At 35.0% G+C, this 14,924-nt stretch overlaps 1 protein-coding gene across 1 annotated transcript; it reads left to right on the top strand.

The window, feature by feature from the left end:
• The first annotated feature begins 9,507 nt into the window (after positions 1 to 9,507).
• Positions 9,508 to 13,991, top strand: LOC126785927 (gibberellin 2-beta-dioxygenase 2). The gene is made up of 3 exons (XM_050511612.1): positions 9,508 to 10,014; positions 12,900 to 13,269; positions 13,582 to 13,991. The coding sequence occupies exons 1-3, from the start codon at positions 9,632 to 9,634 to the stop codon at positions 13,864 to 13,866; spliced, it is 1,038 nt and encodes a 345-aa protein (XP_050367569.1). The 5' UTR covers positions 9,508 to 9,631; the 3' UTR covers positions 13,867 to 13,991.
• The last annotated feature ends 933 nt before the right edge of the window (positions 13,992 to 14,924 follow it).

Here is a 14,924-nt window from a genome sequence, read left to right as displayed (position 1 = left end):
GAGTTAGCTCACCCTCGTGGGATCGCGACCCTTTGTCCCGGCCATTGTAGCACGTGTGTCGCCCAGGGCTACCGTGTAAACAAATAGTTTGAGAGTACGTATTACACAATCTCCAAGATTTTTTTAGGAAAAAAAGAGAATAGATTCTCCACTTTTATACCATATACCCGACTCTTTTTTTTTTGACACCAAGAAATGAAGTGGGGTGATCTAGATTCGATTTGTAATTCAATACACAAATTAATTGGTTCCGTTAGGTTAGCTATATGCTGTGTATTATCAACGATTTCTATAGAGGGAGTTGTTCACTGTTCAGGATTAATTCAAGCTTGCCTCACCCAGTTGGAGCTTCTCGTTCAATTACGTACCATGCTTGGATCTCACTAGGCTGTACACCAAGACTAAAGGCGGGTCGACTTCTTTCGTTTCGTTTCTCTCTACTCAATCTCATCAGCTTGTGATAAAATGAAAACGCTATTTGTGATCATTTATCCATAGAATAAAGTATTTAGGCATACCTAGTTTCTTCATGTTAATATTTCGACTTTTATGAAGTTTATGTCCTTGCTACAACTGATAAAAATCGTTGTTTTGAATGATACATATGTAGAAAGGATATTTCTTTCTACCATACTATCGTATTTTAGAGAATACGACGAATGAGATTTTCATCTCATACCACTCCTTGAAGGCCATAAATAAATTTAAGGACCGGGTAAGTATTATTTTATCTTGATACGTTTGTAGGATGGATAAGGTCAAACCTTATTGGACCAAAAGATTTTTGTCTGGCTTTACCCAAACTTTTCTGGTTCACCCCAACATTCCCCACCTCGTATTTCTCGATAAAGTGATTTGATTAAGGGGATTTGGGTGATCTTTCCATGACCAGGATTGGAGTTCTGAACCGACTGATGTTGAAGAATCAGCGGATGGGTTGTGGTTAGGGGTGAAATGCCACTCGAACCCAAAGCTAGTTGGTTCTCCCTGAAATGTGTTGAGGCACAGCAATTGACTGGACATCTAGGGGTAAAGCACTGTTTCGGTGCGGGGCGCTTTAGATGTTTCAGTTCCCCAGGTTGTCTCTTGCTTGCCCATGGATTAAGCAGCAAATTGAGGATTACAAGGCGGTTTGAATAAGAACAATGTTGTGTTTATTTTATTTAGTTTACATTTTCTAATTTTTGCTATTTGTTAAATTTCTTATTATTTAGATATTTCGATTTTAAAAAGTACAATATTAGCAATTTGAAAAACAAAGAATGGGTGGCTCCACGATTTCATATGGCCACAGGTAAATTGATCCCGGAAATAAAAATCGGGCAAGAGTCGCTCAATCAAAGACAGTTCAATTTGATCGTAGCCGATCTAAGGTTTACCCTCTCTCCGGCCCCGTTTTGGTGCACTATTGGGGAACTCACTGGGCCCGCATTAAGAAGTTACAGCCTTCCTGATAATTGCGTCGTTGTGCCTGAGCTGTGAGGGCTCTCAGCCACATGGATAGTTCAATGTGCTCATCAGTGCGTTGATAAATAGAAGTACATTTTGCTCATTAACATCTTCAAAATATTTCGCCATAGTTAAGGCGGTTAAACCAACCCTCATACGAGTTCCGGGTGGTTCATTGATCTGACCATAGACTAGAGCCACTTTTGATTTGGCAATATTTTGTTCATTAATTACACCGGATTCTTTCATTTCCATGTAAAGATCATTTCCTTCACATGTACATTCACCCACTCCGCCAAACACGGATACGCCCCTGTGAGCTTTGGCAATGTTGATCAATTCCATAATGAGTACTGTTTTACCCACTCCAGCTCCCCCAAAAGGTTTAGGCTTGGTTTTCTCCGTTGCTTGTTGTTCGAGTTGGGTAAAAGATCTCCTCAGAGAACAATCAGCAAGCCCCGGTTTTGAACCCTAGATGGTTCTAACCTTCGTTCTCTATTGTTGCTTGGTGTACCAGTACCTTTGAGTTAGGTACAACTCTTGTTTTGTTGATGATGATTGCGCTCACGTACTGTCTTCTTCTCGAACGATTGTTCCGCAGTTTCTGATAAATCGCTGAAGTTCGAATGACCTATATACAACCGGAGTTGCTAGGTACCTTTCACTCCACCTCAAATAGATGGCCGATCTTACTTTAGACCGCTTGAGGAAAAGCATAGCTTATAATGTGTCATTGATAGCGGAACTCTCCTGCTGTAGGAAATTGCTGACTAGTGTAGACTTTTGTGTTTGCTAGAAGCTAGGCTAGCGACTCGATGGACTTGACTCTAGTTGCCGAAGTTAATCGGACTTGTTGCTACATGCAGCGCAAGGCGTACATCTGGGTAGCTCCGCTTTGATGGGAGACTTGGTTGCCGAAGCTAATCGGACTTTTGCTCCGTGGGGAGACTTGACTATGCGGTTGCGTGATAGTTTGTTTGACGTTGTGCGTGTGTTATTTTGCACATTCGACCCCTTTATATAGAGAACACAAATTGTTCTTTCTTGCAGATCAAGTCTTGAGAACCTCCTAGTTGATTTGGATTCACCTTCCTTATTCAACTCAGATTATATGCACCACTAGTCCCCGAAATCTATTCCAATAAGGAATGTAATTTTGCTCTACGATAGATTTTCCCCAAATAACCGGTGCACGAGCCTAAAGAATCTAGATAATACCAGAGTATTATTTTAGGCTCAAACACTTGTGCCACCAAATAATATAGACCGTTGCTTGCCCAAACCAATCGTTTTCCTCGAAGCCAGATCCTGCAAAATACACCAATAAGGGAAAAATGTTACTGAACAAGATAATCCTCTTGTGAGCCGGCTAATAAACATGAGATCAACTTTGAAATTTGGTACATATAATACATTGTCCAAAATATAATGCGAATTTAATGGTACTGATCTCGTAGAAGATATGTGTGTTGTTTCTCCACTCGGCAACAAAACAAGAGGCAACATTTGATTTCTCTTGCTATGAGTCAATTGACTTGATGATGAGATTATATGATCTGTTGCACCACTATACTATCGAGAATCCAATTTTGAGATGACACATTTGACAAACCAAGATTACTCTTGGATTTGGATGAAGAGGTCCTGTTGATGCCATGGGCGATACCCAAATTTGTGGTATTCACTGAGATTAAAGACTTGTTGCCGTTTCGAAGAATGATAATGTTGCTCATGATGGAGAAAAGGAATGATGACACGAGAAATAGAGTGCCGAGACTGATTGAAAAACAATCAAAAAGAGATACTCGCAGGAGAAGTAGAGTACATAGGCTTATGGATTACATGCTCTGGTACCATGAAAGAAAACAATATTGGATGAATTGCATTTCATTGATACTATAATGTTTGTTTATACACGAGTGACATCGTTTCAGATCCTACAAGTTAGAATCGGTTTACAACACATAAGGAAACTTACAACATATAAGGAAATTTACAACTCATGTACAGATCAATCACAATCAATATGGCAGATTTGTTTCTCAACAACAGCTAATATATAATACATGCGTTTGCGTACATCAGCCGACGAGTATATACTCATCTGAATTATAATGTTGTTAGTAGCTAAAAGTATAAGTATAATTATAATGGTACGAGAAGTGAGATTAATATTGGGGAAATTCAATATAGACCGAATTTCAATATGAGATTTTCGATTAAACCCATCATTGTTTTCATTTCAATTTACACCCAAAAATTGCCATGTAAGATTAACTATAAAACATTTATTTTTCTCAATATTATAAAAGTTGCAACTAAAGTCAAATTTATAACATACCTAATTTACTAATAATTAACTTCATACATCCCATATATTAAGTTTATTACATTAATATTTATTTTAATCATAAATTTGTAATTCGTAGTCTTAATATCATTATTAATTGTGTTTAAGTCATGCAATCTAGACTTGGAAACAAAAGTTAAATGAGCTGTTTTTTCATACATTTTTTTTGTGTTTAAAAATCTTTCTATCATATAGGTATATTATTTAAGTATACTTACTTTATATGTAAGTTATTTAATTCTACCATATAGGTATATTATTTAAGTAGTCCTACTATATATAGGTAGGGTATTCAATTAGTCATACTATATATGTAAGTTATTTTTGAAAATAAGTTGTTTTAACTTCGTAAAAGACTTTTGTCATCCATATCTGTATGTTATGTTTTATTATATTAAATGGGTAAGTTATCTATTTTACTACATAGTTAGTTATATATTTCTATTATATAAGTAAGTTATCTATTCAAAATGTAACTCTATTCTTTTGAGTTTTTCTTAATACCTTGTCAAAAGGTATATTAGTTTAGATACCTCGCATAGTCGTGTGATTTATTAGTATTATATACTAAGATTTGTTTAAAGACTACAATATATGCATAAATATTAGACAAAGTAATTCAAGAACAAGATATGTACCTTATAATAAAAAAAACACAATGGAATCAAAGACTTGCCTGTATCATTCAAAACTTTTCTCAACTATCACTCGGAGAGAATGGCGAGGAGTACCATATGCATAGTTGACCTCATCATTTCTTCAAAACATATCTCTCAATCTTCATATCAAATTCTCTAAATTTTTCTTGTGCGACAATATTAGAAAGAATATACATACTAAAGAGATCAAGAACTACAAAATTTTGTTACAAATGAAATAGTTTTGTAATGAGTATATATATATATATGCTAAAATCACCAAATTAAGATAAATTAATAGATAAAAATTAATTGAAATAGAGTTGATAAGATTTAAATTTAATTAGTTAAAAATTTCAAATTTAAATGAATAAATGCTAAATTTTAGCTTTCTATGTATCTAAAAGATAAATTCAACTTGGTATAAATATTAATTATAAATATACAATCTATATGGAAAGTTTAAAATATGAATCGAGTGTAAAAGGGTCCATATTTTAGAGTTTTTTCTAATTAATTATTCCATAGATGGTCATAGATGTCGTATCATATCATAGCTATGATGGGACTGGTAGCAGCGTAATTAGCTAAGAGGCGATCATCGATCACACTCAAAAATGCGCCATATGTCGAGCGAGGAAGACTGCAGAACCCACTGGGTTTTGTCACCATATCTAACGGAGCTATCGTTCTGTTTTTCTCGTCTGGAATTTATTTAATGTCTTCGTCTGGTATACATGTTTCTGCTCTAGCCGGCTCTTCACCTGAAATTAAGGGTCGTGTTTCAAGGGCCTTGAGATCGGCAACCATTTCTGAATAATTAAACCTAATTGCCATCCCTCTGTTTAATTTTAATAATTAACCTAGCTACTATATACCTTGCTGCGTCAATTAAAGTATACCAGTGCTCTTTTTGGGGGCGTACTGCTCATGATGATTTCTAATGGCAGATTCCATTATTTGAAGACTATAATTTCTGATAATTGTTCTTTTCTTCTATATTGGTGGACCTATCAAAGCCCATCAAAAGCATAAATATCAATCACTTTCGAACAGTATGGGGCTTAAAACGTGAATATATTAGTGAAATATATTAGCTCTTTGCTTCTTAATTTATCAACTAGGAGAGGGTAGAATCTTTTATCATCAACAGAAGTTCAATTATTGTGTGAATGAAGACTAAATTATACATTTATCTTCTGTTTTTCAGGTAGTAGGTGCGCCTATGATTCGAGGGGAAGAAATTTCAACTTTAAGAACTCAAGAAGAGAGAAATTTGCATGAAGAGGTCAATGTGTATATTTCATTATTTCGTTTTCATGTTTGATAAAATAAAATGCTGTTTTTGCGTTCATGCACGTGGAAACATGCAAATTGACAATTTGTTAATCAACCTGTTGAACAAGTTTGATGCAAATTTTGCTCTTCTTCTGCTTCTTCTGGTTTTGCACGTGGAAACACTCTGAATGCTTGACGATGTGTATATAACAGTTACCGCCGAACACAACCTGTTTGACAATGTGATTAACCTCTTAATTATATATAGTCGACTGAGATTAGGGAAGACCAACTTCACATGTATCTTGCGAGTCCAATAAAAATGATTAAAGAAAAGTAGAGCAGGTGATTTTAGTTTCAGTAGTTATATAGGCCTCCTGTCTCCATCAAAATCTTAATGAAAGATTGATCGTCCTTCAATTAGTTATTGTTCCTGAAAGATATTACAACAAGAAACTTAATTTCAATATGTGTAAGCAAGGTAACCGACCGAAAATAGGTCAACATCACAAAAATTGAAGGTTGCCTGTTTTAGAAGTTGATAATGCAAATTATCTTTCAATTGATCGAGAATTTGCAATACTGGATTAGAGTGCTGAATGAATGCACGTTCAATTGCATGCACCTTATTGTTATATATATATATAATGAAAAATCCCCTCCTTATCGATCATTTGCGGACACACATTCAAGTATTCAACACTAAACCGCACTCACCTGAAAAGTTAGACATAAACATAAGGGACATGGATGTTCTGACTTGATTAGCAAACACAACATCTTGGGATCAAAGTGCGAAGCATGCATCATTGATTTCGTCCTACATTATGCTTAAAATTTCTGCATGCATCGTTTCCTTGCTCCCTAAAGCAAAAAAGACAGAGTTGGATTATGTCTCGTCGTGATTAGGTTCTAATTTGAGTTAGCACATGCTATGAATCGATCCCATGAAGACAGATTGAAATTAAGATTCCTATAGTTTATTAGTATGTACATTCTATTAATTTCAATACAAACAAATTAAGAATTATACTAAAGAATAACGAAGTTTAGTGCGTACAGGATACTTAAACCAAGTCAAACGTGGCTATCCATCAAACTTGGGAGACATATACAAACAATCCCTGTAACCCTGAAACACGGTTGTTTCATAGTAAAGAAGATTTAGCTTTAAGGCCACAACCCAAGAAAATGAGAGGGAAAGGAAAGTGTTTCCCAATTGAATGGAAAATTTGGCATAAATTGCTTCCGTTCACCCCACTGATCGATTAATTTTCCCTTCCAGATTTCAAAAATTCAGGACCAAAGTATTTTGCTTTAAATGTTATTTCCCAATTTTAGTCATAACTCTTTAGAAGTCTGTGCCAAACCCAAGGAAAAATGGAAAATACCTGGGAATTGCATTTTCCCGTGGATAAGGAAAATCTACTAATTTATTTGTCCAACAAAAAAAAAAGATTCTACTAATTCAAGCATTGCCTCGGTATTGATCAAACTAGCTCAAGAAGCACTACTGGGGCGGAGCTTCTCAATCCAATTTCTTCATAATCCAGTGAGAAAGAGAAAATTATGATCAAGAGTCATATATTTGTTGAGTTATCGATCAGCTTCAATATGAGCTTGACTGCTTGAGGTAATGTCGGCTTGAGATTCCAAATTTCATTGCTATATTGATTTGTCCAAAGTATCAGATTTGAATCATTTGAAGAAAGGAGATGCACGTATGTGTGTGGCAGGTAATTTGAGATGAAGTATTCAGCGTGTGTGTGTACATATGCAGCAGTATATATGAACAATATATTAATACGTAACTGGAAAATTGGTCTGATAGCACGCACTTAGTTTATGCCTCCAACTCCTTTTGAAAAAAAATGTTCGAACAAAGTTCCATTTAGAGGAGACAAACAGCCGCTACCAGGCTGTCGTCAACCTCTCCTTATCACGCTGCACCTCTCTTCACCTGGAAAACAACTACTTCTCTAAGGGGGTGTATTTAACTAGGATTCTATAGGATTTTCTTGTATTTGAAAAATCTTTTGAAATCTTATGGTATTCAATTAAGATTTTAAATAATCCATTGAAATCTCAAGGTATTCAATTAAGATTTCAAAAACTCCTATGAATTCTGGTGGTATTCAAAAATCGATTGATTTTGAATGATTTTATTTATTAGTTGATTTTGTTGGATTTTGAAGTATTTTTACACTATATCATGCTTGTTAGAAATCAAGCATCTAGACATGAGATTTTGATGTATTCTCTCTCTCTCTTTCTCTCTCTCACAATAAGATCGAAAATTTTTATGTTCTTATTTAAATCATGTGTTTTATTTTAATTGCTCAAATCAATTTTATGGGTTTTTCTTGTGATTTAGTATAATTGTTGTAGGTAAAAAAGAAATGATGGTCGTTTTTATAATTATACTAATAGTTGCAATAAAGAATGTCGTTCCGATGAATTTTCTCCTGAAATAGAAAATGATGAAGAACTTGGTATGGAAGACGAGAATCTTGAACTACTTTCTCAAAGTCAACTACAACAAAGAGCAGAGGCTAATGCTTGGAAACTATTGCTGAAGCTATGTGGGAAAATAGACCACGGAATGGTGATAATGAAAGTCAAGAAGATAACAATGATATTGAAGGCAATGCGAATGAAAATAATGAGGACAATGCGAATAAGAGGGATCATGAAGACTATGATGACAATGAGGTCGGAATGGATGAGTATATTTAGTTGTTTTTATATTTTTATTACTTTGTAAAATACATTATGATTTTGTAATTTTTTAAAAAAGATAACCAACTTATTAATTCTCCATGTTCTATATTTTATTATTTAATAATAATATAAAAATCATACATGTATTTGTGAAATCCAAGCAAATCAAGACAAATCTGGTCAATACAATACAATGAAATCTGGCTGAATCTATGTGGAGTTGAAATAATCTATGGATTTTCAGAATCCGTTAATTATAATAAATCAATCAAAATTATTTGAAATCAGAGTTGAATACAGCCCACTAAACTTTGGACGTGCAGGGAGCGAGATAGAATTTCAAGTGTCCATCATTCTCATCGAATCACTTCGATCAAACGTATGATTGTAATAATAGAGATAATAGAGCATCATATGATGAATTATATATATCGACTATGTGCGGCAGTGAACTTTATTGTCTCCCATAATAGTTTTTACGTTTAATTTTATCAGTCATAACCCGAACTTGTCTACGGTGCAATAATATATGCATGACGGTCATAATGTAATGACTGTCACAAAGTATTGGTACACTATAGAATTTTCCGCAATAACATTGCATTCTAAGAGAAAATATTGTTGAATCATCAATGAACAAACTAAAATTCAAATTTAAGATAAAACTTGATGTAAAACTTTAACCCACCTACAATAAGATAGTCTAAGTCTCAATTATCAACAAGTTTTACTTATAAAGAAATGAATACAAAGAAAAAAACATGCAAAATCTTTGGGAAGTGAACATTTTTTGTTCTTTGGTGAAAATGGCAAGAAACATTTACCCACTCCAAGGTGACAATATACAAACAATTCGCACGTCTTCTAATTCGTGCTAGTTTCCTTGGTTTGAACTTTGAATTATATACATCATCAACCCCCACCCCTACCAAGAATACAATAATAATAATTGCTTTCTAGCTACTCTCTCTCTCTCTCTCTCCGTCTCTCTCTGTCTTTCTCTGTCTCTCCCTCTTGTATATAATGGCACCAGCTCAACTATGATCACACCTCCAAAGTATCAAAGTTCAAATCCAAATTTATATTCCTCTAGCTTCACTGATCCTCTATATATATACACACATCTCGGATAACTTTCTTTCCCTCATCATAATATTCTCTTAGTCCGGCCTAGCTTCAAAATAGAGAAACAAGAATGGTTGTACCATCTCCTTCTCCGATGAAAACCAAGAAAACCAAAGCAGTGGGGATTCCCTCCATCGATCTTTCGACCTACAACCGGTCGAAGCTAGCGGAACTTGTCGTCGAAGCTTGCGAAGAATATGGTTTCTTCAAGGTTGTGAACCATAGCGTCCCGAAAGAGGTCATTGCCAGGATAGAAGAAGAAGGGTTTGGTTTCTTCGCCAAACCTACGGCAGAGAAGCAACGAGCTGGCCCGGCTTCTCCCTTTGGTTATGGAAGCAAAAACATTGGCCGGAATGGCGACATGGGCGAGCTCGAGTACCTTCTTCTTCAATCCAATCCTCTCTACATTTCTGAAACATCCAACGTCGTCTCCAATGACTCTACAAAATTCAGGTACATATTATTGGTTATGCTCGTCATTTTCTTAATTAGTTAGTTTGCATGTTACATGTCAGTTGACATTTAATAAACTAATTAAACAACCGAATAATGAGAGCTTTGAGTTCATGTTGGGGCCTAGAAAAGAGGGAATTGATGCCCAGATGAATTCGTGGGGAAGAAGATTATTTAGTATTAGATAATGGTTGGTCTCCTAGCAAAAGGACGTCTTTCCTAGTTTCCTTACTCAAAAACAAGAAGCAACGATTATAAAAAACAATGGTATATATAGAATTCTTGGGTAATGTTGCCTACCTTGTTGTATTTTTTTTGGACAATTTATGTTTTTTTTACAAGAAAAAAATTACAACTTAAAACTCCTAACACAACTACTACCCACTCGATGAAAGAGGAAAGATGATGAAGGAGTGAGCGAGCGACTGAGCGGCAATGAATGAAGCTAAACTTGTAACCCACTTCATCTGCTACAAAATTTTGTTCCCGCTTTACATGAGAAAAAAAAACAAACACGAAGCCTTGAAGCAGTCGATTTATGTGTTTGTTTCACGAACCTTGCTGGATATTAAAGAATTGAAGCAAATGTAGACCTTGGAATTAGTCGAATGTCACTCTCTTTCAAAGTTTCATCGCATATATAGTACCATCCATTATTATAGATGCCATATGAAGTAGTCACCAAATTTATTCATCAGATTTAACCATAAGATTTTTGTGATGACAGTCAATGAGTGAATACAAATTTAAAGAATTTACAGTTTAAAGGGAGGGTACTTCATTTTCTTCCTTTTTCGATTAAGAGGATATAATACTGTTTTTGAGTCTTTTGAACTATTTTTTAATTTTAAAAGTCTTAAAATTTTTATATTCATTTTTTCTTGAAAGGAAATTTTTTATATTCGTTGGTAAGAAAATTGTACATATCAGTTTTGCTTCGGAGTACAAAAGCACTCTAAGAAATTTAGAATAAGTGTTTTTTTTTAGAACCGACTTTAATTATTGTACAAATTTTGGGGAGGAGAGATTTTTTTTTTTTTGGTTTAGCCAATTGGAGTGGATTTTCTTGTATATTTTTGGCTAAAAGAGCAGTTAATTTCTAGAAGTAATTTGAGGGAGATAGTCTAGCTTGATAACACCTATGGGGCTATGGTTGCTTCACTACTGTCACCCATAATTTGAGGCATATATACCCTTCTAGGGCCCGATTCTGAGTAGTTGGCAAAAGTTTACCTGAACTTGGGCTCATCTAAACATCCCATCACCATTTTATCATTTCTTCAGCATTATGAGTATGATCGAACAATAGTACAGTTAGTACTAGTGCATTATGAAAAAGTGCTCGATATCTTTCATGCATATTTTGAGCTGGGGTCATCTCCTAGTACTCAATGCGTGCTAACCTCTCCATTAAGCATGTGATTGATTTGATTGCAGAAAATTGACATGACTTGTTGGATCGTTCTTATGTACTATACATTCTTGTATGATCAAGCTGATCTCTCGGAGACAGAAAGGTTTCGTTAGTTTTGGATGCACACAAGACTAGTAACCAATATTGTCGATGCCCCCACATCGCACGCGATGATTCTAAATAGAAACAATAACGATAAAACATATATGTCACATATAATGTCTTATTCAATACTTCTTTTGGAAAAAAAAATAAGAATCCAAAACATACGTTATGATTCGGAATGTTAGTCTCTTATATCTGTACTTCTTAGAGATATAAGAGACCAAAATGATATATCAAAATGAGTGAAAAGATGAAGGGAAAACTTGAAGCTAGGTAGGGGCCGTGGACATATATATGTTCTTCTCTTGCTATAAGAGACAAGACAAGATAATTGCTTCAACTAGGGGTGGACACACGTCAATGCGGTTTGATTTTGGGTATAACTCATAACTTAACCCAATTTTTAAATTCGGTTAGGTTCGATTTTCTTATTTTAGAGATTGTGACCCATAACCTCTGTCAGCATATTAAGAAACATTTAGCGACTTTAATCTTACAATTAGGAGAATAACAAATGACATATCAAAATGAGTGAAAAGATGAAGGGAAAACTTTAATTTCCCTCCAACCCAACCCGGGCAGTTTGTTTTTTTTTTTTCGGTTTTACCCTTATGTAATATTATACATTAATTTTAAAGTACAAAGCTTAATGTCAATATCAAACATGAAAGATTCAAATTGATTATTCTAAGCCTAATTAATTCTAACATCTCCATAATCCATATTTAGCTCAAGTACAAAAAACACTGATGCGTTAAAATCGGAGAGGAACTTACCGGATATGAAACATTATGAAAATCATTGATCAAAGAATTCAATTCTAGAGTCAAGATATAAAGAGAGGTGACATAAGATAGAGGTCGAGGGAAAAGAGGAGCGAGGGAGGAGTTTTGTGGACTGGTATTGCAGATTGAAGTGAATTTGTAGTAGAGCCTTAAATTAAGGAGTGAGTTTAGAAAGTGAAAGAGTTATAAGTTTCTTTTTGTCTTAGAGATGAGAGAGGTTGTTAGATTGATTAGGTCAATTAGATTTACGTTGACTTTAGTTTTGTCATTTTTTTTAATAAAAAAAATAAAAATATATCAAAACCATGACATTGACCGTTGACTTATGGTTATTTGGGTATGTTCTGTTTCGTTCGGTGTATGAAGGATTGAACCCAAAACCAATCCAAACATAATAAGTTCGGTTCAGTTCAGTTTTTTTTTTGTTTTAAGTTTTTTTGGATTCAATTTAGATTCGGATGTAATTTTTTTTTTTCGATTTTCGGGTCTGCGTGTCCACCCCTAGCTCCAACTAACAAAATTATGTGTATGCTTTTGGAATGGTGGCTAACTAATGTACGACTGTTGTTTCAAATATGTAGCTGCGCTGTAAACGACTACATAGAAGCAGTTAAGGAATTGGCTTGTGAGGTTCTTGATCTGGTCGGAGAGGGTCTATGGCTTTCCAACAAGTCTGTGTTCAGTGACTTCATCAGAAACGTCCAGAGCGACTCCATTCTCCGGCTTAACCACTATCCACCACTGGACAAGGACTCATCAACAAATCTAGCTCATCCTTGTACAAACAATACCACTAGGATTGGATTTGGAGAGCATTCCGACCCTCAGATCTTGACCATTTTGAGATCTAACGATGTCGGAGGTCTCCAAATTTGTCTTCGTGATGGTCTGTGGGTTCCAGTCCCGCCGGATTCGAATGAGTTCTTTGTCATGGTTGGTGATACCTTGCAGGTAATCATAGTCGAACTATCATTACTTCTTTTCTCTCAACGCTCTACCCTCATGATCATTTTTCATCATCGTGTTTATTTCAGAAGTACGTGTTCCTTGCCATAATAACAATTTCATGACAAGAAAATCAAACTTCTTTATTTCGGGATTTAAAAATAGTATGATTTCACACCAGCCAGTTTAAATTGATTATTATGAGAATCTTTGTTCGTTTCGTAGTTAATTATCGATCAGAGAGTAATAATTAACGCACATTCTCTTGATGAAGTTTTCATTTGTTTACTTACGCATGCATATATCAATATTTTGCAGGCTTTGACGAATGGAAGGTTTGAGAGTGTGAGGCATAGGGCATTGGCAAACTCTGTAACGAAGCCAAGAATGTCTATGGTCTACTTTGGGGCACCATCCCTAAACGCATGGATCTCACCCCTCCCTGAGATGGTGTCTTCCCAGAAGCCAAGTCTATATAAATCCTTTACATGGGGTCAATACAAGAAAGCTGCATACACTACACGTTTGGGAGATTCTCGTCTTGACAATTTCAAAATTACAAATACTCCAACGACGTGCTTGTCCAAACTTGTAGGTCATTAGAATCAGTACGCTGATGATCAATATGTTTATCATATATATGAAAATTTATATTTTGATTAATATGTATTATGTAGCGCGGTATATAGTTAAGCCTAATATAAGTGTGTAGAGGGTACGTAGAGCCGTAGATGTCTCATGTAAAGGAGGCACTTTTGTATCCTATCAATCTATAACAGTGGGAATTTTTGCTTTATTCTGAGCACAATTGTGGTTTTGGAGCTGAAAGCCACACTTACAGTGTGTTGCTGTTGCTCAATATACGTTATTTTTTGGACACTGCTGTTGCTCAATGGTGTTGTAGTGAAATTTCCCACCAAAATTATGGTTGCACGTATGGTAATTGAAAACAAAAGCATTGCAGGAAATAACCGAATAAGCAAAATAAGGTGTAGAAACAGAATCTGATCGAGTTTTTACAAACATTTTTCTATTCATTATACGATTATCGTTAATCAGTTATTGTTATAATGTAGTTGGAAACCAATGCAGGGCAACAACGTGAAGCCCTGCTCCAATGAATTGGCATATATTTAGCACAAGCTTGTAGGATGAGTAGTACTATAGAGAAACTTAACCATTTTGGAGAAGAAAGAGTAGGATTTCCTTGAAACCATGCTAATTTGTGAAACTTGATAAATGTGAAGTTTTTTCAATTATAGAAAAAATTGAATCGCAAGATGTGTCTATCTGCGAGTAAATTGAATCGCAAGATGTGTCTATGTAAAGGATGGAAGCAAGTGTCTCCATCGCCGGAGTCGGCCCTTTCTCCAAATTTTGTAAGAGATACATGTACGTAAGAGTTAAGCAGGATCTTCAACTTAACTAATTAACTCAATTACACAAGCAACACAGAAAATTTCTGCTCGATCGTCTCCACAAGTTTCTCATCAGATTCTTAATCAAATGTCAAAACAAACATATAAAACAAGTGAAAAAATAAGACGTATAAAGTTAGTTGTTTTTGTTGGAATTAGATACTCCACCATGATAAGTTTGGTTCGACAAGGACAAATAATATCAAATCCAAATGCTTGGTTGTTTTGTAAGATCGAAATAGA

This window comes from Argentina anserina, chromosome 1 (genome assembly GCF_933775445.1).
Source record: "Argentina anserina chromosome 1, drPotAnse1.1, whole genome shotgun sequence".
NCBI classification, from domain to species: Eukaryota; Viridiplantae; Streptophyta; class Magnoliopsida; order Rosales; family Rosaceae; genus Argentina; species Argentina anserina.
Note: the sequence above shows the minus strand (reverse complement) of the source record. Positions and strands in the feature narration are given on the sequence as shown.